The sequence below is a fragment of the Ochotona curzoniae genome, unplaced genomic scaffold, assembly GCF_017591425.1.
Source record: "Ochotona curzoniae isolate NIBS_2020 unplaced genomic scaffold, NIBS_Ocur_1.0 contig_605, whole genome shotgun sequence".
NCBI classification, from domain to species: domain Eukaryota; kingdom Metazoa; phylum Chordata; class Mammalia; order Lagomorpha; family Ochotonidae; genus Ochotona; species Ochotona curzoniae.
In genome coordinates this window covers 1,827,940-1,850,814 of record NW_024466491.1, presented here as the reverse complement: position 1 = coordinate 1,850,814, position 22,875 = coordinate 1,827,940, and the positions used below count along the sequence as shown (strand labels likewise).

At 68.0% G+C, this 22,875-nt stretch overlaps 3 protein-coding genes across 6 annotated transcripts; 2 read left to right on the top strand and 1 right to left on the bottom strand.

Moving 5' to 3' along the window:
- Positions 1 to 3,687: 3,687 nt before the first annotated feature.
- On the bottom strand, positions 3,688 to 7,186 carry DOHH (deoxyhypusine hydroxylase). Of its 3 annotated transcripts, XR_005884868.1 has the most exons (6): positions 6,162 to 6,466; positions 4,945 to 5,233; positions 4,687 to 4,763; positions 4,345 to 4,582; positions 3,884 to 4,258; positions 3,688 to 3,829 (listed from the first exon to the last, which is right to left on the bottom strand). XR_005884868.1 is itself a non-coding variant. In XM_040990478.1 (5 exons), the coding sequence occupies exons 2-5, from the start codon at positions 5,216 to 5,218 to the stop codon at positions 3,939 to 3,941; spliced, it is 909 nt and encodes a 302-aa protein (XP_040846412.1). In that variant the 5' UTR covers positions 5,219 to 5,233; positions 7,161 to 7,186; the 3' UTR covers positions 3,688 to 3,938. The 3 variants fall into 3 exon arrangements, 2 of the variants coding, with proteins under 2 accessions (XP_040846412.1, XP_040846411.1); XM_040990478.1 differs by lacking the exon at positions 6,162 to 6,466 and adding an exon at positions 7,161 to 7,186 and having other exon boundaries at positions 3,688 to 4,258; XM_040990477.1 differs by having other exon boundaries at positions 3,688 to 4,258; positions 6,162 to 6,465.
- A 985-nt stretch (positions 7,187 to 8,171) lies between these two features.
- FZR1 (fizzy and cell division cycle 20 related 1) lies at positions 8,172 to 19,273 on the top strand. Of its 2 annotated transcripts, none has more exons than XM_040990476.1 (14): positions 8,172 to 8,309; positions 15,322 to 15,407; positions 15,984 to 16,109; positions 16,193 to 16,256; positions 16,331 to 16,458; positions 17,130 to 17,212; positions 17,402 to 17,585; positions 17,678 to 17,743; positions 17,918 to 18,020; positions 18,106 to 18,290; positions 18,375 to 18,608; positions 18,693 to 18,797; positions 18,915 to 19,007; positions 19,102 to 19,273. In XM_040990476.1, the coding sequence occupies exons 2-14, from the start codon at positions 15,339 to 15,341 to the stop codon at positions 19,141 to 19,143; spliced, it is 1,482 nt and encodes a 493-aa protein (XP_040846410.1). In that variant the 5' UTR covers positions 8,172 to 8,309; positions 15,322 to 15,338; the 3' UTR covers positions 19,144 to 19,273. The 2 variants fall into 2 exon arrangements, with proteins under 2 accessions (XP_040846410.1, XP_040846409.1); XM_040990475.1 differs by having other exon boundaries at positions 15,322 to 15,449.
- An 802-nt stretch (positions 19,274 to 20,075) lies between these two features.
- On the top strand, positions 20,076 to 22,803 carry CUNH19orf71 (chromosome unknown C19orf71 homolog). The gene is made up of 4 exons (XM_040990473.1): positions 20,076 to 20,312; positions 21,978 to 22,216; positions 22,313 to 22,438; positions 22,596 to 22,803. The coding sequence occupies exons 1-4, from the start codon at positions 20,230 to 20,232 to the stop codon at positions 22,772 to 22,774; spliced, it is 627 nt and encodes a 208-aa protein (XP_040846407.1). The 5' UTR covers positions 20,076 to 20,229; the 3' UTR covers positions 22,775 to 22,803.
- Positions 22,804 to 22,875: the final 72 nt, after the last annotated feature.

Genomic DNA, 22,875 nt, shown 5'->3' with positions numbered 1-22,875 from the left:
AGACACCCCTGCACCTGCTGCAACAACCTGGGGGCGTTCAGCCCCTGCCACCCAGGCCGGGGGGGGACCCTGCTGACCGGGTGGGTGTAGGGGGCCACCAGCCCGGCCGGACTGTGTCACAAAGCCTGGAGAACCTGGGCCATCGGGGTCAACTTCCCTGCAGCCTTAACCTTGGTCCCCACCTGATCAGATAAAGCAGTCCTGCCTGGGCAAAGGGAGACCCCACCCCGGCTGGCTGCCACGGGGGCAGCTGCCGCCCAGCACGTGGCCAGCACAGGGCGCCAACTGTTTACACTGGAAAGAGGGACAGGACTGAGAGCCCACCCCACCTCGGTGCGGCAGTCCAGCAGGTGCAGGGCCCGCTCTGCAGTGTCACCCACCCGGGTCCCAAACACCACACAAGTAGTGCCCGGACTTGCACTTTATTTGACCAGGAATCCCCCAGATGTCCAGTGTCCCGGCAGGGTCCCTGAGTAGGCGGCAGGAAGTGCAAGACGCGCTTGGTGGCCACGCACACCCATGCGGGGACCCATCATTGCCCATTGCCCGGCCTGCCCGCCTCGGGCTGCACGCCCTCACACCAATCTGACGCTTTGGGCAACAAATGGAACTCCGCTTTTCATGGCAATTCCCCCCAGACTTTGTCAGGAAACAGTGTCTATTTCCAAGCAGAGAGTGGCCGGCCCAGCACTGAGCAGCCCCAGGACCTGCAGGCACTCTCCAGCAGCTTGGCTTTCCAGGAGGGACCGGAGCGCCCTGGCACTGTGCTGCCCCTCACAGCCCCAGGGAGGACTTTATTAAACGCCTTCTGTGTACTCGACCCAGGGTAAGGCTCGAAGTTGAGACCCTCCCTCCCGCCGAGCTGGGGAGGGGGTGGGAGGGATGGGGGGCGGCGCGTCCAGGCTAGGTCCCCGCACCGAACTGAGGGCTCCGAGGCTGCTGCACGCAGCTCCAGGTCGCTTTGGGGTGCAGCTGGGGGCTCAGTCCAGCTCCCAGAAGGAGCCGCTGGCGGGCGGGTCCTTGAAGGCGATGGACGGGCGCCGTGGGTCGGGGGCGGAGGCTTCTGCTGGGGTCGCCTCGCGCTCGCCGTCCTCGTCCCCGCGCCAGGCCAAGGCCAGCTGCAGGTCCAGCTCCTCCAGGTCTTCGCCGGCCAGGCTGGCGCGCAGCTCGCGGGGGCCTTCCTCCAGGTCCGGCTTTGGCCCGAAGGCCCAGTCTGCAGAGGAGACGCAGCTCAGGGCACTCCAACGACGCCATGTCACATGGAGGGGCTGGGGGTCCCCACCAGGCCGCCCCCTGCATGGGGCATGTAGACCCGGGGTGCTTCCCCCTGCGTGGGGCATGCAGACCTGAGGTGCCACCCCCTGCCAACCCCCCAGTGTGCGGTCCTGGGGCACAGCTCACCGGCCAGGTCATGTGCAAGATCCTTGATGAGGTGTCCGACAATGGCATAGGCCACGGCCACCACCAGCAGCGCGGCCATGAGCAGGTAGAGCACGTAGCGGGGCAGGCGCACGGCGTCCAGCGGAGGTGGCCGGTACTCCTCATACAGTGGAGGGGCGCGGCTCGCATCCTCGGCCGCCGCTGCCATGGCGCCCACCCGCGGGTGACCCACGCCGCGGAAGTATTAAGAAGCATTAAGGAACACGCAGCTAAGAGGATTCATCCGGTCGCTGCCCTGCAGCCGCCATCTGCCCAGCTTAGGCACCCAGGAAGTCACTCCCCCTGCAGCTGACAGGCTGGCCAGGGTCGGGGGGACAGGCAGGACGTGAGGGGGACAGCCCAGAGGAGGTGAGGGTGGGCAGGACATGAGGGGGTCAGCCCAGAGGAGGTGAGGGGACAGCCCAGAGGAGGTGAGGATGGGCAGGACATGAGGGGTCAGCCCAGAGGAAGTGAGGGGACAGCCCAGAGGAGGTGAGGATGGGCAGGACGTGAGGGGGACAGCCCAGAGGAGGTGAGGATGGGCAGGACATGAGGGGGTCAGCCCAGAGGAGGTGAGGGGACAGTCCAGAGGAGGTGAGGATGGGCAGGACGTGAGGGGGACAGCCCAGAGGAGGTGAGGGGACAGTCCAGAGGAGGTGAGGATGGGCAGGACGTGAGGGGGACAGCCCAGAGGAGGTGAGGGGACAGTCCAGAGGAGGTGAGGATGGGCAGGACGTGAGGGGGACAGCCCAGAGGAGGTGAGGATGGGCAGGACATGAGGGGGTCAGCCCAGAGGAGGTGAGGGGACAGCCCAGAGGAGGTGAGGATGGGCAGGACGTGAGGGGGACAGCCCAGAGGTGAGGGGACAGTCCAGAGGAGGTGAGGGTGGGCAGGACATGAGAGGTCAGCCCAGAGGAGGTGAGGGGACAGCCCAGAGGAGGTGAGGATGGGCAGGACATGAGGGGTCAGCCCAGAGGTGAGGATGGACAGGACATGAGGGGGTCAGCCGAGAGGAGGTGAGGACAGGGCTGCTCCCTGGGCGGCTCTCGTGTGCCCTCTGGTGGCTGCTGCTGGGAACACATGCCGCTCTTGGAGAGGACAGCACTGCCCTTTGTAGGAGACACCGGGTGCCCAGGTGGGGTACATGGGTGCTCTGGTGGGGTCACAGCCACCTTGGGGAGACACTGCTGCCCCCCAGGGCGGCCTCTGTGGCCATGTGTTGTGGAACAGCCGAGGGCTGGCGAAAGCATGGAGGCGTTCAGGAGATGTGGGCCGTGTCTCACGGCAGTTGCCACGCCACGGCCACTCTGGCCCAGTGTGTGGCGTGGGCTCATCCGGCCACGATGCCGCTCAGCGGCGTGGAAAGCTGCCAGCAGCCACGGCTGGCCTGCTGCTCTGCCCCATGGCGGGCGTCCCCCCAAGGCACCAGGGTCTCCCCAGAAGGTGCGCCACACTCATTCGAGCTTCTGTCACAGGAGTTGGCCGTCCCAGGATGGTCTGCAGCTGGGGGTCCCCCCCCCCCGACACCCCAAGCTGGTGGTCCCCCTGCTTCAGCTGTGACCAGCAACTCCTGTGTCCACCAGCGGCTGTTCCTGCATCCCGCCTGTGTGCCCACGGCAGGGCCCGGACCCCCACGGAGGGACCCCGACCGGGCTCCTGCCTGACCCAGCTCGCAGCTTGCAGGTAAACGGGGTGTCTTCTGTGGAGGTTAGTGGTGGGACCCTGCCCCCACAAGGAAAATGCACAGTCAGCAAGTTCACATCACCGGGTTCAAAAAACTTGAAGTATTTAATTATTTAAAAAGGAGGAAGACAGAAAGATCTTCCCTCTGCTGTTCACTCCCCGAGTGACCACAACAGCTGGAACTGAGCTGATTCAGAGTCATGAACCAGGAGCCTCTTCCGGGTCTCCCATGTGGGTGCAGGGTCCCAAGGCTTTGGGCCGTCCTCCACTGCTTTCCCAGGCCACAGGCAGGGAGCTGGATGGGAAGTGGGGCTGCTGGGATTCGAACCGGCGCCCCATGGATATGGGTGGCTGGGATGGGAGGAGTCGCCTATTGAGCCATGGTGCCAGGCCCTTGGCAGCCACTTTACAGAGGATGCGCCAGGACTTTGTCTTCTGGAAGCCGGGCAGGTGGCACCTCCCGGTCACTGCGAGGGAGGCCCAGGTGACGACCTCGCAGTGTCTGCAGGACCCCTGGCCACCACTCCTGGGCCCTGCCCGCCCCCAGGGCAGCCCTCCCCACCCCACACACAGAGGAGTCTGCACTTGCGCAAAAATAATTTATTGTTCCCCTGTGGGCAGCACCCTGGCCGCCGTGGATCCCTCTGTGGGCTCCAGCACCCTGGCCCAGGCCACTTCCTAGGGCCCTGGTCCTGCCCTGAAGACCCTCCACTGCCCAGAACAGCCACTGGGTCTTCCAACGTCCACCCCTGGTGCTGGGGCAGCGGCCCACGGACAGCCAGGTCACCCAGCTAGGCTCTGGGTGGCGCAGGCACCCGCTGAGCACCCTGGCACCTCTAGCAGGGGCGCGCGCGCACGCGCTCCAGCCCGTCGGCGTACTGGAAGGCCTGCCCGCGCTCATGCTGGTACATGTCCAGGGCCACCTCACAGCTCTCCCGCACCACGCGCTCGGGGTCGGCCGCGTGCGCCCGCAGCGCTGCCAGGCAGGCAGGCTGCGCGATGGCACCCAGGGCCTCGGCGCACTCATGCCGTACCATGGCGTTCTCGGCCCGGCGCGCCAGGGCCGCTGCCAACTCGGGAATAGCCGCCTCGTGCTGCAGCTGACCCAGCACGTAGCCCACCTCGTGCCGGAACAGGGCACTGCCACAGCGCAGACCTGTGGGACAGGAAGAGACGGGGGTCACGCGTGGGGACCTGGACCCCAGCCACCTGCCCGCCCTGGGACCCATTCTTTTTCCTCACCCTCAGCCAGCGCCAGGGCGGCCTCCTCACCGCCCACATTGCGCAGGGCGAACATGGCGCGGTAGCGGTCGAAGAGCGGCAGGGCCTCGTCCAGCAGTGTTGCCCGCAGGCGTGCCACGTCACTCTCTTCGGCTGGTGGCGCGGGGTCCACGGACAGGTAGGGCCCAACTGCTGGCTCCCGGCCGTGCTGCTGCAGCCACTCCAGCCGCCGCACTGCCAGCTGGCACGTCTCAGCCACCTGTTGGGCGAGTGGGTGGGCATGAGGGGCCACAAACGGGGCAAGGAGCATCAGGGTGGCCTGGATGCCCTGCTCCACCCTGGGACAGGGAGAGGCCTGCTCACCTCTGGCACTGGGTCCGCGGAGTATTCCTTCAGCAGCTCCAGGACCTGGGGGTCCCCAATAGCTCCCAGGGCCTCCCCTGCAAAGGGGGCAGGACAAATTCAGGGCTGCATAGGACCAAGGGGAGAGGGGTTCCTGCCCGGGGCCACTTCTGCTGGAGCGGCAGTGGACACACGCTGCAGGCCAGGATCTGGAATGGCACCTGTCAGACCTCCCCGGCCACAGCCCGTGCCAGGACACGTGTCCTTCCGGCCACTCACCGGCCTCGTGGCGCACCATGGGCTCCTGCGCCCGGTCTTGCAGCACGGCCACCAGCACGGGGATGGCGCTTGTGTCCTGCATCTGGCCCAGGCAGTAGGCCAGCTCGTGCTTGAGCAGGGCCGAGTCATCCCCAAAGGCCTGGCTGATCCAGGAGATGGCGCCGGGGCCCCCGAGCCCACGCAGTGTGAACAGCGCCCGGAAGCGGGCCTGCAGGGGCTGCCCAGGGTCCACCAGCGTGCGCCCGATGGCCTCCAGCTCCGACTCCGTCACCATGGCGTCCACTCAGACCTGCAGCCAAAGGATGGAAATGGGGGTCACAGACACCCCGGCCCCCAACCCTGCTCGGCTGCACACCCTGGGGAACAGGGGCGATGAGCCAGCAGGCAGGACCACTTAAATACGAACACATTTGGGGGTTCCTTCAAGTTTCTGGGAGGCCTTTTCAAAACCCAAAGTTTAGGGGTGTGGGCAAATGAGAACTGGGCTAGTCTTTTTTCAGGGGGTACAGTCTTACAAGGTTCATGTCCCTCTGGCTTCAGGGAGTCCAGGGTGGAACTCCCGGCCACTCCAAGCCCCCCATCTCACACCATGGGAACGGGGATGTGCCCTGGGCCTACAGGGTGACGGGGCTCAGCACCCCCATACACACCAACCCCCAACACCATCGTACCCCACTGACCCAGGGAGGGCACCCCACACACACCAGCGTCACCCCACAGACCGGGGGAGGACACCCCTCAAGGGCAGCACCGGGGAAAGGGGGTACCCCGCATCGGGGGACAGGGATCCGGACTTCGGGACACCCAGACCCCCAGATCCCCTTTCCCTGACACCCCATCCGCAGATCCCCCTTCCCCGGCCCCAGGTCCCCCTTCCCCGGCCCCAGGTCTCCCTTCCCCGACCCCACACCCCGATCCCCCTTCCCCGACCCCATGTCCCCCTTCCCCGACCCCATGTCCCCCTTCCCGGCCCCAGGTCCCCCTTCCCCGGCCCCAGGTCTCCCTTCCCCGACCCCACACCCCGATCCCCCTTCCCCGACCCCAGATCCCCCTTCCCCGACCCCATGTCCCCCTTCCCAGGCCCCCATGTCCCCCTTCCCCGGCCCCAGGTCCCCCTTCCCCGGCCCCAGGTCTCCCTTCCCTGATCCCCAGGTCCCCCTTCCCCGACCCCAGGTCCCCCTTCCCCGACCCCACACCCCGATCCCCGCTGGACTCACCGACCGCCCGGGGCCGTTCCGCCTTCACTCACGGTGCGCCCTGCAGGCCGCCATCTTCCGCCCACGTGACCGGCGCGGACGGAACCAAGGCAGGCGGGCGCGGGGGGTGGGCGCGGCGGCGGCGCCGGGCCCGGATGGCCGAGGAGCCGAACCCGCCGCCCGGCGGCCTCCGAAGCCGGGGACGGTGCTCGGGGAGCGGGCCGGGGCCGCGTCGGCCTTTCCTCGCCGGCTTCGCTACCGCCTCCCTCCCGCGAGCGGAGATGGCACTGCCCAGCCGGACGGGGCGGCTAGCCACGGCGCATGCGCGGAGGCGGGGCCAGGCCTGTCGGGTGGGGGACTCCGGGGCGCCCCAAAGGCCGGCGGGGTGTCCTCGCCCCGGACAGCCGGGCCCTCGGTGCTGGGGGACCCCGGTGGAAGGACCCTGCCCTGCCCTGCCCTGCCCTGTCCGGGGTGCAGGTGGACCCCGGTGGAAGGAGCCTGCCCTGCCTTGCCCTGTCCAGGGGTGCAGGTGGACCCCGGTGGAAGGAGCCTGCCCTGTCCAGGGGTGCAGGTGGACCCCGGTGGAAGGAGCCTGCCCTGCCCTGTCCAGGGGTGCAGGTGGACCCCGGTGGAAGGAGCCTGCCCTGCCTTGCCCTGTCCGGGGTGCAGGTGGACCCCGGTGGAAGGAGCCTGCCCTGCCCTGCCCTGTCCAGGGGTGCAGGTGGACCCCGGTGGAAGGAGCCTGCCCTGCCCTGTCCAGGGGTGCAGGTGGACCCCGGTGGAAGGAGCCTGCCCTGCCCTGCCCTGTCCAGGGGTGCAGGTGGACCCCGGTGGAAGGAGCCTGCCCTGCCCTGTCCAGGGGTGCAGGTGGACCCCGGTGGAAGGAGCCTGCCCTGCCCTGTCCAGGGGTGCAGGTGGACCCCGGTGGAAGGAGCCTGCCCTGCCCTGCCCTGTCCGGGGTGCAGGTGGACCCCGGTGGAGGGAGCATTCTGGCCTGCCAGGTCTGCCCAGGGACCCCACCTCTGGCCCGGGTCTCAGGGTCCTCCCAAGGCCTGTGGACGGTGCTCCAGGCGCTCATGCATGCCACGGGGGGTGGGTGCGACCTCGTCTGCGAACACACACCCTCTCCTGCCGTCCCCTGAGGGAGCCAAGCAGCCAAAGATGGTGTTGGGGTGCAGTGGGTCGAGCCCCTGCTTTGGTCCACCCGTCCTGCCGGGCAGGGGCGCCAGACCTCAGGCCTGGCTGGTCTGCTTCCTGCTGATAGGGGGGAGGCCAGGCCTGGGTGCTGAGTCAAGCTTGGGCCACCCTCCTGGGAGGGACGCACATCAGTGAGTCAGCGGGCAGGCCCTCACTATGTAAATAAAAACAAGTTTGTTTTTAAAGGTGTGTGTGGGGGGGGGCAGCCCCAATGGCTAAAATCCTCACCTTGCACGCCCGGGATCCCATTTGGTCGCCGGTTCGGATCCCGGCTGCTCCACTTCCCATCCAGCTCCCTGCCTGTGGCCTGGGAAAGCAGTGGAGGACGGCCCAAAGCCTTGGGACCCTGCACCCGCGTGGGAGACCCGGAAGAGGCTCCTGGCTCCTGCCCTTGGATCAGCACAGCTCCAGCTGTTGCGGTTACCTGGGGACTCAACAGCAGCCTCTCCTCCTCTCTGCAAATCTGCCTACCCAATAAAAATAAATCTTTTTTATTGCAAACTCAGATATACAGAGAGGAGGAGACTGGGAGCCAGGAGCCTCTTCCGGGTCTCCCACGCGGGTGCAGGGTCCCAAGGCTTTGGGCCGTCCTCCACTGCTTTCCCAGGCCACAGGCAGGGAGCTGGATGGGAAGTGGAGCAGCCGGGATCCGAACTGGCGCCCATATGGGATCCTGGGCGCGTTCAAGGTGAGGAGGACTTTAGCCACTAGGCTACAGCGCCGGGCCCCAAAATAAATAAATCTTAAAAAAATGTCAGCCTCTAGTATGGGGACCAGGTGGGGTCCATCTGCCCCCTTCTGATGTGCCTGGGAAAGCAACAAAGGACACCCCAAGTCCTTGGGCCCCTGCACCCCTGTAGGGAACCTGATGGAGCTTGTGTATCAGCCGCGTCCAGCAGCGGTCAGTGTCCTGCGTGGGCCCAACCTCCCGGGGCAATGTCCACTGCCCCCCTGGCTGCAGTGCTGAGCAGCGTGGGCAGTGCGGCCTGAGAGTCGGGCTGCAGGAAGGAGGGAAGAATGGGCAGCTGGGTGCCAGGCCTTGGGGTCCAGCTGTCCGCGTGGCCTGGTCAGCAGTGTCGGGGGTCAGCAGTATCAGGGGGTCAGATGTGTCAGGGGTCAGCCGTGTCGGGGGTCAGCCTTGTTGGGGGTCAGCAGTGTTGGGGGATCAGCCGTGTCGGGGGTCAGTCATGGTCAGGGGTCAGTCATGGTCAGGGGGTCAGCCATGGTCAGGGGGGTCAGTCATGGTCAGGGGGTCAGTCATGGTCAGGGGGTCAGCCATGGTCAGGGGTCAGCTGTGTCGGGGATCAGTCATGGTTGGGGGGTCAGCTGTGTTGTGGGGTCAGCCATGTCGAGGGTCAGCTGTTTTTGGGGGGTTCAGCCGTGTTGAGGGTCAGCCGTGTCGGGGGTCAGCCGTGTCGAAGGATCAGCCGTGTCTGGAGGTCTGTCATGGTCAGGGGGTCAGTCATGGTCATTAGGTCAGCCATGGTCAGGGGTCAGCGTGTTGGGGGGGTCAGCCCTGTTGGGGGGTCAGTCATGGTCAGGGGGTCAGCCGTGTCAGGGGGGTCAGTCATGGTCAGGGAGTGAGCCGTGTCAGGGGGGTCAGTCATGGTCAGGGGGTCAGCCGTGTGTGGGGGGGGTCAGTCATGGTCAGGGGGTCAGTCATGGTCAGGGGGTCAGCGTGTCGGGGGGGTCAGTCATGGTCAGGGGGTCAGCCTTGGTCAGGGGGTCAGCCGTGTCGGGGGTCAGCTGTGTCGGCGTCAAGGGATGCAAGGGTCCGCAGTCCTGCCGCCCCGCCCCAGCTCGGTCCAAGCTCTTCCGGCCGCCGTTGCCCTGGGCAACGCGTGGGGGCGCGCTTCCTGTATTGATTCGAATCGGTGTGACGTCACTCTTCCCGAGATGCCCGAGGCGCGCAGGCGCCGTGGCGCCCGAGAAAGGGGCGTGTCCGAGAAAGCGCGACACCAGGGGGCGTGGTTGCGTGCGGCGCCGGGGGCGTGTCCGGCCGCGGGGGGCGTGGTTGCGTGCGGCGCCGGGGGCGTGTCTGGCGGCGGGGGACGCGCGCGCGTGCGCGGGCGGCGGCGGGGACGCGCGCGGCGGCGGCGGCGGGCGGGAGCCGGGCGGCCGCGGAGCAGCGACGCCGCCATATTAAGGCAGCGCGGAGAGCCGGCGTCCCGGCGCGGGGCTGAGGCGACGGGGCCTGGCGGAGCGGCGGGCGGCCCCGAGGCGGGAGCGGCGCCACGCCTGGCGAGGCGGGGCCGGCGGGAGGCCGGCGGGAGGCCGGCGGGCGGCGAGCCAGGTAAGGACCCGCCCCCCGTGTGGGCGCGGCGGCGACCCCCAGGACCTGCCCGGGACCCCGCTGCCCGCGACCCCCGGGTGTCCCTGCTGGGCTGTCCCGGCCCCCTGTGTGCCCCGTGTGTCCCTGCTGGGCTGTCCCCTGCCCACTGCCCAGGACCCGCTCCCCAGGACCACACTGCCCAGGACCCCCTGCCCAGGACCCCCTGCCCAGGACCCCGCTCCCCAGGACCACACTGCCCAGGGCCACACTGCCCAGGACCCGCTCCCCAGGACCCCGCTCCCCAGGACCCCCTGCCCAGGGCCACACTGCCCAGGACCCCCTGCCCAGGACCCCGCTCCCCAGGACCCCCTGCCCAGGGCCACACTGCCCAGGACCCGCTCCCCAGGACCACACTGCCCAGGACCCCCTGCCCAGGACCCCCTGCCCAGGACCACACTGCCCAGGACCCCCTGCCCAGGACCCGCTCCCCAGGACCCCCTGCCCAGGATCCCCTGCCCAGGACCCCCTCATCAGGACTACACTGCCCTAGCTGCCCAGGACCCCCTGCCCAGGACCACACTGCCCATGACCCCCTGCCCAGGACCCCGCTCCCCAGGACCACACTGTCCAGGACCCCCTGCCCAGGACCCGCTCCCCAGGACCACACTGCCCAGGGCCACACTGCCCTGGCTCCCCAGGACCCTCTGCCCAGGACCCCCTGCCCAGGACCCCGCTCCCCAGGGCCACACTGCCCAGGACCCCGCTCCCCAGGACCTCCTGCCCAGGACCCCGCTCCCCAGGACCCCCTGCCCAGGACCACACTGCCCAGGACCCCCTCATCAGGACTACACTGCCCTAGCTGCCCAGGACCCCCTGCCCAGGGCCACACTGCCCTGGCTCCCCAGGACCCTCTGCCCAGGACCCCCTGCCCAGGACCACACTGCCCTGGCTGCCCAGGACCCCACTCTCCAGCATACACTGCCCTGCCTCCCTGCAAGCTGGGCCTCTTCTGACGGACCTCCCCACCCTGAAGCCCCCCGCCGTGGCCGGCTGGGCCTGGGTCGCCCACACCCAGGCACCTGCACCAGGTTGGACTGCTCAGGACCCGGAAATGCGCTACTTCCTGGGTGCCCGGGGCTCCGGGGTCACCCTACCTGCCTACTGCCTTCATGGCCCAGACAGGTGTTAGCAGGGACCCCCTCCACACACCTGTCAGTCATGCCTGGGGGTGCAGGTGTGCGACCCCCCAGGGAGCCCCACACACAGGCACCCTGGGTGTGGGGTGCTGGGGAGCCTGGCTGGGGTTCTGCAGCATCTCCCTGGGGGTGCCCCCTCCTGCCCAGCCGCCCTGTGACTCCCATGCTCGGCGTCCCTGACTCAGGCGGCAGAGGCACCTGGGCTGCACCTGTCGTGGCTCAAGGTGGTTGTTGACACTGGGGGTGTTGCTGGCTGAGAGTGAGGGGTTGGGGATGCTGCTCCACGCCCCACAGTGCCCGGCAAGGGTCCCCACCCTGGAGGGCTGCATGGGGCTGGAGTGACCACTGGCCACCTGCAAGTGACCCGGCTTGTCCCCATCCTGTGTGTGGTTGGCGGGTCGTGAACCCCGAGATCTCATTGGGGCTTTGGGCACCTTGGCTGCTGGTTCTGCCAGCCCCATGTGTCCCTCCTGGACTGTCCCCAGCCCCCTGTCTGTCCCTCCTGGGCTGTCCCCCGGCCTCCTGTGTGCCCTTCCTGAGCTGTCCCCTCGGCTCCCTGAGCCCTATGTCCTTCCTGAACTGTCCCCTTGTATGTCCCATGTGTCTCTCCTAGGCGATCCCCCGGCCCCCCTGTGTCTCTCTTGAGCTGTCCCTGGCCCCCTGTGTGCCCCATGTACCCCTCCTGAGCTGGCCCCCTGGCCCCCTATGTGTCTCGGTGTGTCCCTCCTGGGCTGTCCTCTGACCCCTGTGTGTCGCTCCTGGGCTGTCCTCTGACCCCTGTGTGTCCCTCCTGGGCTGTCCTCAGCCACCTGTGTGTCCCTCCTGGCTGCCTCAGCCCTGTGTGCCTCCTGGGCCTCAGCCACCTGTGTGTCCCTCCTGGGCTGTCCTCAGCCACCTGTGTGTCGCTCCTGGGCTGTCCTCAGCCACCTGTGTGTCCCTCCTGGGCTGTCCTCTGACCCCTGTGTGTCCCTCCTGGGCTGTCCTCAGCCACCTGTGTGTCGCTCCTGGGCTGTCCTCAGCCACCTGTGTGTCCCTCCTGGGCTGTCCTCAGCCACCTGTGTGTCCCTCCTGGGCTGTCCTCAGCCACCTGTGTGTCCCTCCTGGGCTGTCCTCAGCCACCTGTGTGTCCCTCCTGGGCTGTCCTCAGCCACCTGTGTGTCCCTCCTGGGCTGTCCTCAGCCACCTGTGTGTCCCTCCTGGGCTGTCCTCTGGCCCCCGTGTGTCCCTCCTGGGCTGTCCTCAGCCACCTGTGCGTCGCTCCTGGGCTGTCCTCTGACCCCCGTGTGCCCCTCCCGGGTTGTCTCCCAGCTGCATATGCAGGGGAGCCAGCCTGGGCCACTCTGTGTGTTCAGTCCTGCCATTTTAGAGGGGTACCCAGCACCATCACCCCCACTTCCTGCCCCTGGGTCTCCCATATGGCGTGTGAGGTGCCTGCGGTTACCCCGGGACCTACCGGTTGCCCCTTCCCGCCGTGCGCAACTCCTGTCCCTGGCTGTGTAGTGCTCCGCCATGGCTGGGTCCTGCCCGGGGCTCTGCCTGGGCCGAGAGGGTGGCCATAGTGGCCGGTCCTCGTAGGCAGCGCTGGCGCCTGCCTCGGGGAGTGCTTCCCTGGTTGGGGGCCCCTCCCGGGGTCTCGCTGTTGTGTGTGTCCACTGGCTGTCCTGTGCTCCGGCCACAAGCTGGATGGCTGGGTCCTCTCATGGACTGGGTGGGAGTGGGAGCCTCCATATCCCACCGCCCCGCCAGCTGTGGGGTCTGCAGCGAGGGGGCACGCCGGCCTGGCCTGCAGGGCAGCGCCCTTGCTCCACAGCTGCTGCGGGTCCTCTGGGGCGTGGGGCTAGGTGGGACCAGCTGGGAAGCGGGCAGTGCCCAGTGAGCGAGCGAGTAGGCCTGGTGCTGTGGGCTGTGGGATGCTCCAAGTCTGGCCCAGGCCAGCCTGTGTATGCCCGTGGCTCGGGGGGGAGGGACGCGCAGAGGACCTCAGGGCCAGGCAGGAGCCAGGGTGGCAGCCAGCAGGTGGGCCAGGGCAGGTGTGGGTGGTGTGCAACTGCTGTCCAGAACAGGGAGGGGCCCGGGGCCGGGCTGCGGGTCACAGGTGCCTGCCGGAGGCTGCGGGAACTGGCCTGCAAATTTCAGCAGCAAGGCCTGCCTCGGGGCCGGGTCCCCAGGCGGGGTGGTGGCCAGCAGGGTCTGGGCTGCATGTCCCCACCCCCACTCGGGACTACAGGGGTTCCTCTGATTGGGGTGCTGGCCCCCCGGGAGTGCCCAGGCCAGACCCTAGTTGCATTGCCCGATTCCGGGCGCTCGCTGCCTCCTCTCGATCCTTGGAGACAGCCAGCCAGCCAGGGTCAGTTCTGGTGAGCTGGGTCTGAGGGACTCTGGTAGAAAGTTCCAGAGCCCTGGAGTTTAGATCTGGAACTGGACTGGGTAGCAGGGAGAACCAGAGCTCACAGCCCCCACCTGGCTGGGGGCCCCTGGCCCGGGAAGCCACACACTTGTCACTGGCTGGCTCAGATCCACCAGCCCCATGGCACAGCCTGGGGGCACAGGGATGAGGCAGAGCAAGTCTGGCCAGTGGACAGCCCAGGGCGGTGGGGGGGGGTGGCCTTTGGCCCTACTTGAATTCCAGCCACTCTAGAGCAGCTCTGGAAGGTCTGTCTATATACCTGGAGCAGTTAGAGACGGAGGACAGCCATCTTGCACCTGCTGGTCCACCCCCGATGGCCACAGCGGCTGGGACCGGGCCAGCACTGGGGTCAGCTTGTGCATTAGCGCACAAACGGATGGGAAGTGGAGGAGCTGAGATTTGAACCAGCGCTCCTGTGGGATGCTGGAACTGTGGGGCCACAGCGCCTGGCCCACTAGACTGTTTTGAAGGAGCTAGTTCATGGCGTTTGTGACGGTCAAGTGTCCGCGTGGCCCTTGGCAGAGGGAAGGCCCCTGGGCGAGGGGGGCACTGTGGCTAAGAGGGCTGCCCTGACCCAGCAGCTCATGCTGCGCCCCGGCTGGGGGGCGAAGGCTCAGGGCTGCAGGCCTGCCCGTCCAGGGAGCCCTGGTCTTCAGCTATGCCAGGGAGGGGAGGCATGGGTTCCTGGCCATGGGGATAGCACAGAGCTGGGGTTCCTGGCTGGGGGGTGGGGCAGGGCAGCAGGGAGCTGGGGTTCCTGGCCGCAGGAGGCCACAGGGAGCCAAGTTTCTAGGGAGGATTCTTAGAAGCCGAGCCGGCTGCCAGGGCGCGCTGCTCCCACATGCTGGGGGGCTGAGCTGCTGCCTGAGAGTGTTCACAGCTCCTGCTTGGGGGGGGGGGTGGTGTGTGTGTGTGTGTGTGTGTGTGTGCGCGCGCGCGCGCCTGCCTGCCTCTATGTGTGTGTGTAGGCCGCAGCCCTTGGGCTCCGCCCTCAGGAGGTGAATGGCTGCCTGGCCGCGTGAATGCATCTTTCTCTTTTTTAAAGATTTTGAAAATGTACATGAAAGAGTTGCAGAGAGGGAAAGAGATTTCGTGTCCACTGGCATACTCCCCAGGGCCAGCGTGGACACGGACACTCACACGGAAGCTGTGAGCTCCATCCGGGTCTCCCACGCGGGTGCAGGGTCCCCAGCACTTGGGCCGTCCTCCACTGCTTTCCCAGGCACAGAGGCAGGGAGCTGGATGGGAAATGGAGCAGCCGGGACATGAACCTGTGTCCACATGGGGTGCTGGCGCTGCAGACACATCACTCCTAAACATCTTTTTGGGGAGGGGGCATCTTCTGTTACCCTCCCAAATACCTTCAGCGACAGGGCCGGGCCCAAGGGCCTGGGCTGTGTCCGACCCCCTACCCCACCCCCTAAGGGTTGCAGGGCTGAACCCGGGAGCTGGGCGCTGTGTCCGGCCCCCTACAGGGGTGCAGAGCCAGGAGCGCTGAGTGGCCCCATGGCCCCTAGGGGGGTGGGTATCAGTGGGCGCCCTCACTGGCCTCCTAACAGACTGTGGCCCTAGCATGTTGCTGGAGGCCTGGAGCAGCCAGGACAAGGACTCGAGGGGTCCCCGGGCCCCTAGGCCCGTCGGCTCGGTCACCTGGTCCTGTGCTTGGACATGGCCAGGCCACATGGTTAAAGTGCTGGGGACCAGCTTGTCTGCGGTGCTGGGTCCTGGAGTCAGCACTGGCCTCTCTCTGATCTGCAGAGCAAGCCCTGGGAGGGGGCACCCCCTGCTCCGCCGCCTGGCTGGAGGAGACTAAGGCCCCCAGGGATGGGCCCCCCAGCCCTGCTGCCCTCCCCGGGTGGCCACTGTGTGTCCCATCCCTGGGTGACGAGGTGCCCATGGGTGCAGAGTGGACGGGTGGGCTGCACGTCCCTGACCCCTGGCCATTCTGCGCTGGCTGTGCCCCCCACTTCTCCATCCCTTCCCGTCTCCACTCTCCGGCAGCCTCCTCTGAGAGGCCCACCGGTCCCGCGTCCCTCCAGGCCCTTGGGACAGGCCAAGGCCTGGGCTTGGGGGACACAGGCCTGAGCCCACCTGCCCTTCCCACTGCAGCTGGACGAGGCCCCGCCATGGACCAGGACTACGAGCGACGCCTGCTGCGGCACATTGTCACGCAGAAAGAGAACACCATGCCCTGCGTGAGTGCCCGCGTCCACCCTGGGCAGCGCCCCCCGCCCTGCGTGAGTGCCCACGTCCACCCTGGGCAGCGCCCCCCACCCTGCAGGACCTCCCTGGGCAGTACCCCTTGCCCTGCGGGACCACCTGGGTAGCACCCCTTGGTTTGCCCTGCGGGACCACCCTGGGCAGTGCCCCCCGCCCCACCCCCACAGGATCACCCTGGGCACACACCCACCCAGCGGGAGGGACCAGAGACCCAGCCCAGCCCTGCCGGCACCTGTGCAGTCCCGTCCTGAGCCCCTGGGCGAGCTGTGGGGTAGAGCTGAGGGAGTTGATGAGGCAGGCGGGGTCAGGGCCCCTGAGGGATGGGTGCTGGGGTGGGGGTGCTGAAGCAGGGCGCCCTGTATTGCATCCTCACACAAGGTCCTGCCCACTGCTGCCCCTCCACCTGCAGCCCCAATGGCAGTGGGCCCTTCCTGCCCAGGACCACTTTGGTGCTGATGTGGGGAGGCCCCGGGTGACAGCGTGGCCTGCCCTCGTGCTGGCATGGGGGGTTTGTGGGGGGCCCGGGGTGACGGCCCGGCCTCCTCCTGCAGGTCTCTGAGCTGCGGCGCACGCTGACGCCCTCCAACTCGCCGGTGTCCTCGCCCAGCAAGCACGGGGACCGCTTCATCCCCTCGCGGGCTGGGGCCAACTGGAGCGTCAACTTCCACAGAATCAACGTGAGTGCTGGGCGGACAGCGGGCTGGGGGACGGGCCGCAGCATGGGCTGGGGGCCCCCTCACGCTTGCTCTCGGCTCCCCAGGAAAACGAGAAGTCTCCCAGCCAAAACCGGAAAGCCAAGGACGCCACCTCGGACAGCGGTAAAGGTGAGCACGGTCGTGCCCCGGTGTGGCCCGCTCCGGTCCCCAGCCACAGCCACTCACGTGTCTGCTCCCCGCAGATGGCCTGGCCTACTCGGCCCTGCTCAAGAACGAGCTGCTAGGTGCCGGCATCGAGAAGGTGCAGGACCCGCAGACCGAGGACCGCCGGCTGCAGCCCTCGACACCCGAGAGGAAGGGGCTGTTCACAGTGAGCCGCCCGCTGTGGGCTGCCTGCGGGGGGAGGGCTGCCTGCGTGCGTGGGGAGGGCTGCGTGCGTGGGGAGGGCTGCGTGCGTGGGGAGGGCTGCGTGCGTGGGGAGGGCTGTGTGCCTGTGGGGAGGGCTGTGTGCGTGGGGAGGGCTGCCTGCGTGGGGAGGGCTGTGTGCGTGGGGAGGGCTGCCTGCGTGGGGAGGACTGTGTGTGTGTAGGGAGGGCTGTGTGCCTGTGGGGAGGGCTGCGTGCGTGGGGAGGGCTGCGTGTGTGGGGAGGGCTGCGTGCGTGGGGAGGGCTGTGTGCCTGTGGGGAGGGCTGTGTGCCTGTGGGGAGGGCTGCGTGCCTGTGGGGAGGGCTGCGTGTGGGGGGAGGGCTGTGTGCCTGTGGGGAGGGCTGCGTGTGTGGGGAGGGCTGCGTGCGTGTGGAGGGCTGCGTGTGTGGGGAGGGCTGTGTGCGTGGGGAGGGCTGTGTGTGGAGAGGTGCTGTCTGTTGGGGGGCTGTGTGCCTGTTGGGGGGCTGTGTGCCTGTGGGGGGCTGTGCACGTGTACATGCACACACGTGGAGTAGCTGCAGCCGGAAGCCTGTAGGTGTTGCTCCATGATGCTGCTTCCTGGCGGGGCCCCCCCACCCCGAGAGCCCGCCCACTGAGCAGGTGCTTGTCCCCCAGTATTCCCTCAGCACCAAGCGTGCGAGCCCCGACGATGGCAACGACGTCTCCCCCTACTCCTTGTCCCCCGTCAGCAACAAGAGGTGGGTCTAGGCCAGGCGGCGGCCAGGCTGGCTCTGTGGGCCTGTGGGCGGGCGGCCGGGCTCCGTGGGCCTGTGGGCGGGCGGCCGGGCTCCGTGGGCCTGGTGGCGGCTGGGCAGCCGGGCTCTGTGGGCCTGTGGGCGGGCGGCCGGGCTCCGTGGGCCGGGCCTGACCCCCTTTGCCACCCGCAGCCAGAAGCTGCTGCGCTCGCCGCGGAAGCCGGCCCGCAAGATCTCCAAGATCCCCTTCAAGGTGCTGGACGCGCCCGAGCTGCAGGACGACTTCTACCTGAACTTGGTCGACTGGTCCTCGCTCAACGTGCTCAGCGTGGGCCTGGGCACCTGCGTCTACCTGTGGAGCGCGTGCACCAGCCAGGTGCGGCCGGGCAGCCCACGCCGGCCCGGGCCCCGGGTGGACGGGAGGGCATCCCCGCGGGCGGTGCTGACCTTGCGCTGGGCTGTCCCCAGGTGACCCGGCTGTGTGACCTCTCTGTGGAAGGCGACTCGGTGACCTCGGTGGGCTGGTCCGAGCGGGTGAGTCCCCCGGCTCCGGGCGCGGTGGGGGAGACCTGGCGAGCACCGCCCGGCCACCTCGTGTCCTACGGTCACCCGTGTGTGGCTGCGGGTCCAGGAGTTTGACTCCAACAACGTCTGCCCTGCTGGGAGCCACAAGGGGTGCCCGCGTGTGACCCGACCCCACTCCCACAGGGGAACCTGGTGGCCGTGGGCACACACAAGGGCTTCGTGCAGATCTGGGACGCGGCGGCTGGCAAGAAGCTGTCGGTGCTGGAGGGCCACACGGCGCGTGTGGGTGAGGCCCGGGCCCCACTGGGGGGAAACGGGGGGCATGGGTGCCCGGGCCCGGCCGCCTCGCTGAGCCCGCTCTGCCCTCCCAGGGGCGCTGGCCTGGAACGCCGAGCAGCTCTCGTCCGGCAGCCGTGACCGTGTCATCCTGCAGCGGGACATCCGCTCGCCACCGCTGCAGTCCGAGCGGCGGCTGCAGGGCCACCGGCAGGAGGTGTGCGGCCTCAAGTGGTCCACGGACCACCAGCTGCTGGCCTCGGGGGGCAACGACAACAAGGTCAGGGGGCGTCGGGACTTGGGGGCGGTGGGCTGCGGGTGTGGGGGGGGCCGCTGACCCCCGGCCCCCCTCTCGCCGCCCCAGCTGCTGGTGTGGAACCACTCGAGCCTGGCGCCGGCGCAGCAGTACACGGAGCACCTGGCGGCGGTCAAGGCCATCGCCTGGTCCCCGCACCAGCACGGGCTGCTGGCGTCGGGCGGCGGCACGGCCGACCGCTGCATCCGCTTCTGGAACACGCTCACGGGCCAGCCGCTGCAGTGCATCGACACGGGCTCGCAGGTGTGCAACCTGGCCTGGTCCAAGCACGCCAACGAGCTGGTGAGTGTCACGGGGGGCCGGGGCGGCCAGCCCAGGGCCTCGCCTGCACCCCTCTGACCCCCCCGCCATCCCCTGCCCTCCCAGGTGAGCACCCACGGCTACTCGCAGAACCAGATCCTGGTGTGGAAGTACCCGTCGCTGACCCAGGTGGCCAAGCTGACCGGGCACTCGTACCGCGTCCTCTACCTGGTGAGTGGGGACCGCCCGGTGCCTCCCTGTCCCCCCACTCCGCCCCGGGCACGCACCACCTCCCCCCCCGCATTATCCCATGCACGTGCCCCAAGTGACCCCAGCCCGGCCCCCTAGGCCATGTCCCCCGATGGGGAGGCCATCGTCACTGGTGCTGGAGACGAGACGCTGCGCTTCTGGAATGTCTTTAGCAAAACACGCTCCACGAAGGTGCGTGAGGCTGCGGGGTGCCACGGAGCGGGCGGCTGAGCTCCCCCAAGGCCGCGTGGTCTCAGCAGCCCCTCCCCCCCGGTCCTGCCCACAGGAGTCCGTGTCTGTCCTCAACCTGTTCACCAGGATCCGGTAAAGCCGGGACCGCCGCGCCCTCGGCCTGCGTGGCCCCGTGCTCCCCGCACGCGGCCCAGGACAGGCGGCGGCCGGGTGGGGGGAGCTGGCCCGGAGGGAGCCGGGGAGTCCGATTAAACACCTGATTGTGAGCCGCGGCCACCGTGTCTGGGGGGACTGGGGACCCTCGGACCACCGGGCACGGACCCCACGACCTCCGGCATCCGCTCCCCGAAGCACACAGCCCATCGCTCGAGGAGCGTCGGACCAAGTGCAGGACGCCAGCGGCCGTCGCGGCCGTGACCTTGAGGACTCGTGGTGTGGACTTGTCGCGGTGGCCAGAGTGCCCCCACGGGAACGGGCGCTGTGCGTGTGCTCGCTTGCGTTTGGGACCTAGCTGGGGTCTGTGGCTGGAAGCGGGGTCCTGGAGCCGAGCTGGCCGACGAGGGCGACCGTGACCCTGACAGCCGGCGGGGCCACGTGGGCGGGGTGAGCCAGGGTGAGGATGATGGCTCTGCTGGGTGGGGGCGCCGAGCCCCAAGGAAGGAGGCGGCCAGGTGTGGGGTGTAGGGGACGAGAGCAAGTGGGGAGGGGCCGGGACCCCGGGACCTTCCTCCAGGCGAGGCGGGGACCGGGGTCACGGGCAGAGGAGCAGTGAAGGATGGGCAGGGTGCCAGGGGGCTCAGGCCCCCCCGGCCCGAGCAGGTAGGTGGGCGGGAGGAGGCTGGCCCGTTGTGTTTACATATCTCTGTGGTGAAATACACTGACACAACACGCCTTCCGGAGGTGCATGCCTGCCATGTGTGCTGCGCCATCCCCCTGGGTGTGTGTGTGTGCGTGTGCTGTGCCATCCCCACCCGGGCGTGTGTGTGTGTGTCCCCACTCCAGATGGCTCCCTGTCCACGGGGACACGTCAGTGGCTCCCCATCCCGGCTCCCACGGGAGCCACAGACCCCAGCCATGGCCGTGCTCTGGAAGCCGCAACAAGGACAAGGCAGGGAAGCGGGCAAGGGCGGGGCTGGCGTTGCCGAGACACCCAGCGGCCTTTGTCACGTCAGCAGTGGCCCTGGGAAGTTCTGGGTTGGTGCTCCAGGCACCTGAGGCAAACATGCAGACCCCCTGGTGGCCAGCTGCCCGGCCCTATGTCCCCTTGGGGACTTTGGAAGTGAGCTTCCCGGCCCCTCTGTACAGGTGAGCTGCTCCCTGGGCCATGCCACCCGCGGCTGTCACCGTGGACTGGAGGGCCCTCCTGCCCATCTCAAAACCAGTCCCAGGCGCCCACTGGCTGGGGTTCTGGGTGCCTGGGAGTTGAGCCTAATGGTGCCTGTTTGAGCCACAGCAAATACCTCGCAGCTGTGACAGGAATGAGTGCAAACCTTTCCCTTGTCTTCCAAGACACCAACGGGGGAGGGGGACCCCGGCCTTGGTGGCCATCTGGGGAGTGACCCTGCCAAGGGAGCCGGCACTCACTCCCAGATGGAGAAGCTGTGACTTGGGCAGGGTGACCCAGGCACAGGCAGACCCCCGGCCTTCTCTGCTTTAAGCCTTCCATCTGCCATCCGGGTCTCTCACGTGGGTGCAGGGACCCCAAGCACTGACTGGACCATCACTGCTGCCCCCCAGGCCAAGAGTGGGGAAGTGGAGCAGCTGAGACTCAAACCGGTGCCCCTGTGGGATGCCAGCACCATCACAGGTGCCACTATACCATGGCACTGACCCCAAACTGCCAGCACGAGACCAAGTGTGTGGGGTCCTTTGACAGGTGGCCAGATGGCCAGGCACTGGAGCCCAAAGCCTGCTGACCCTCCCAGGCAAGGCTGTGTGATGGGTCACCCCTCCCTGCCAGGTACTCCCCCAGCCTGTTATTTATTTTTATTGCAAAGTCATAGAGAGGAAGGGAGACAAAAATATCTTCCCCAAGTGAGCAATTCACTCCCCAAGTGGGTGCAGCATCCCAAAATTTTGGGCCGCTGCCGGGACGCGAACCGGCGTCCATCTGGGATCCCGGTGTGTTCAGGGTGAGGGCTTTAGCCGCTAGGCCACGGTGTCGGCCCTCCCACCCACCCTTCTAGTGCGTCTGATGTTTCACTCCCCAAGTGGCTACAATGGCTAGAGTGTACTCAGCAGGGACCCAGGAGCTCGGGTTCTCTTCCATGTCTACCCACACGGGTGGGTTCATCTTCCATGTCTGCCCACACGGGTGCAGGGTCCCAAAATGTCGGGCCGTCCTTGGCTGCTTTCTCAGGCTGTGGGTGGGAACTCGGTGGTGGGTTCTCTTCCATGGAGGTGGTGGGAGCTGCCGGGGCGCGAACCGGCGTCCACATGGGATCCTAGCGCTTTCAGGGTGAGGGCTCTAACCGCTAGGCCACTGTGTCGGCCCACCCACCCTCCTGTTCTATCTGATAGTTGACTCTCCAAGTAACCGCGGGGCCCACAAAATTCTGAGCCATCCTGACCTGCTTTCCCAGGCTGCAGGCAGGGAGCTGGAGCTGCCGGGATGCGAACCGGCACCCACGTAGGCTCCGGCGCGGACTCTAACCGCTAGGCCACGGTGCCGGCCCTCCCGCCCCGTGTTTCGGGAGGAAGTTGCTCTAGGTTTTCTAGTGGCTTCATCAGCTCTGGGCTTTCTTGGAGGCCCAGGAGTCTCTGCCCCTTGGCTCCCATGGTCTGCCCACTGAGGCCACAAGTCCCCTTCCTCCTGGGGAACTGGCCGAGCCTCCCTGGGAGCCCACTTCCTGCTGGCCAGAGGGCCTTCCTGGACGAGGCATGAAGCATCCCGACCCTCGGGGAGGCTGGGTGCGGGCTGAGGTCGCCTTGCCGAGCTGGCCGCAGGCTCAGTCCTTCGCGGTCCCTCAGTGATGACTACCTGTCCCTGGAGGGGCCCCGCTGGTCGCCAGCCATCCAGCAAGCCACGCGCTGGAAGTCCACACCCATGGGGAGGGATGCGGCCGGCCAGCTGTGCTACACGGGCCTGACGAACCGCGGACCCCGCGAGGCCTGGCACATCCTGGCCGGGCTCCCAGAGAGCCCTTACCGAGAGGCCTACCACCGCTGGCACGAGTGCTTTGGGCACCGGCAACGAAGTCTGCCCGCAGGTGAGTGTGGCCCGCCCTGCCGCGGGGACGCCCCCGGCCCCACGCCACAGGGGCGAGCTTGACCTGCCCCCCGCCCCCTGCCCCCCGTGCCCGCAGCCTACACACAACACCTGCGGGAGACGGCCTGGCATGACCCCATCGTCCCCCCCCAGTATGAGAGTACCAACACCCGGTGGGGCAGCACGCTGTGGAAAGACAGGCCCACGCGGGGCAAGGAGTACGGTGAGGCTGGATGCATGCGTGCAGGGGCTACAGGGCACAGGGTCGGGGTGGGAGCAGGGCCAGGGCCACACGGGGTCGGGGTGGGAGCAAGGCCAGGGCCACACGGGGTTGGGGTGGGAGAGGGGCCAGCCGTGCGCTGACAGCTCCTTGGCCCCAGTCATCAACAGGAGCCGATTCGGGGCGGAGCCTCTGTGGCGGGCACCAGACTACGTGCCACACCTGTCGGCGCCCCAGCGGCCACCCTACACGACGCAGAGCTTCCGCCACTGGGGCCTGGGACACAGCCCCTCTACTGGCCAGCGGGCCCTGCCCACCTACATGCCCACTTTCTCATAAAAGTCCTGTTACCCAGCTGGCCCTGGAGCCCTGCGCCGCCCCGGGGGGCTGATGGTCAAGGCAAATCAGCAGGGCCCAGACACACCTGCCCGCCCCGTCCC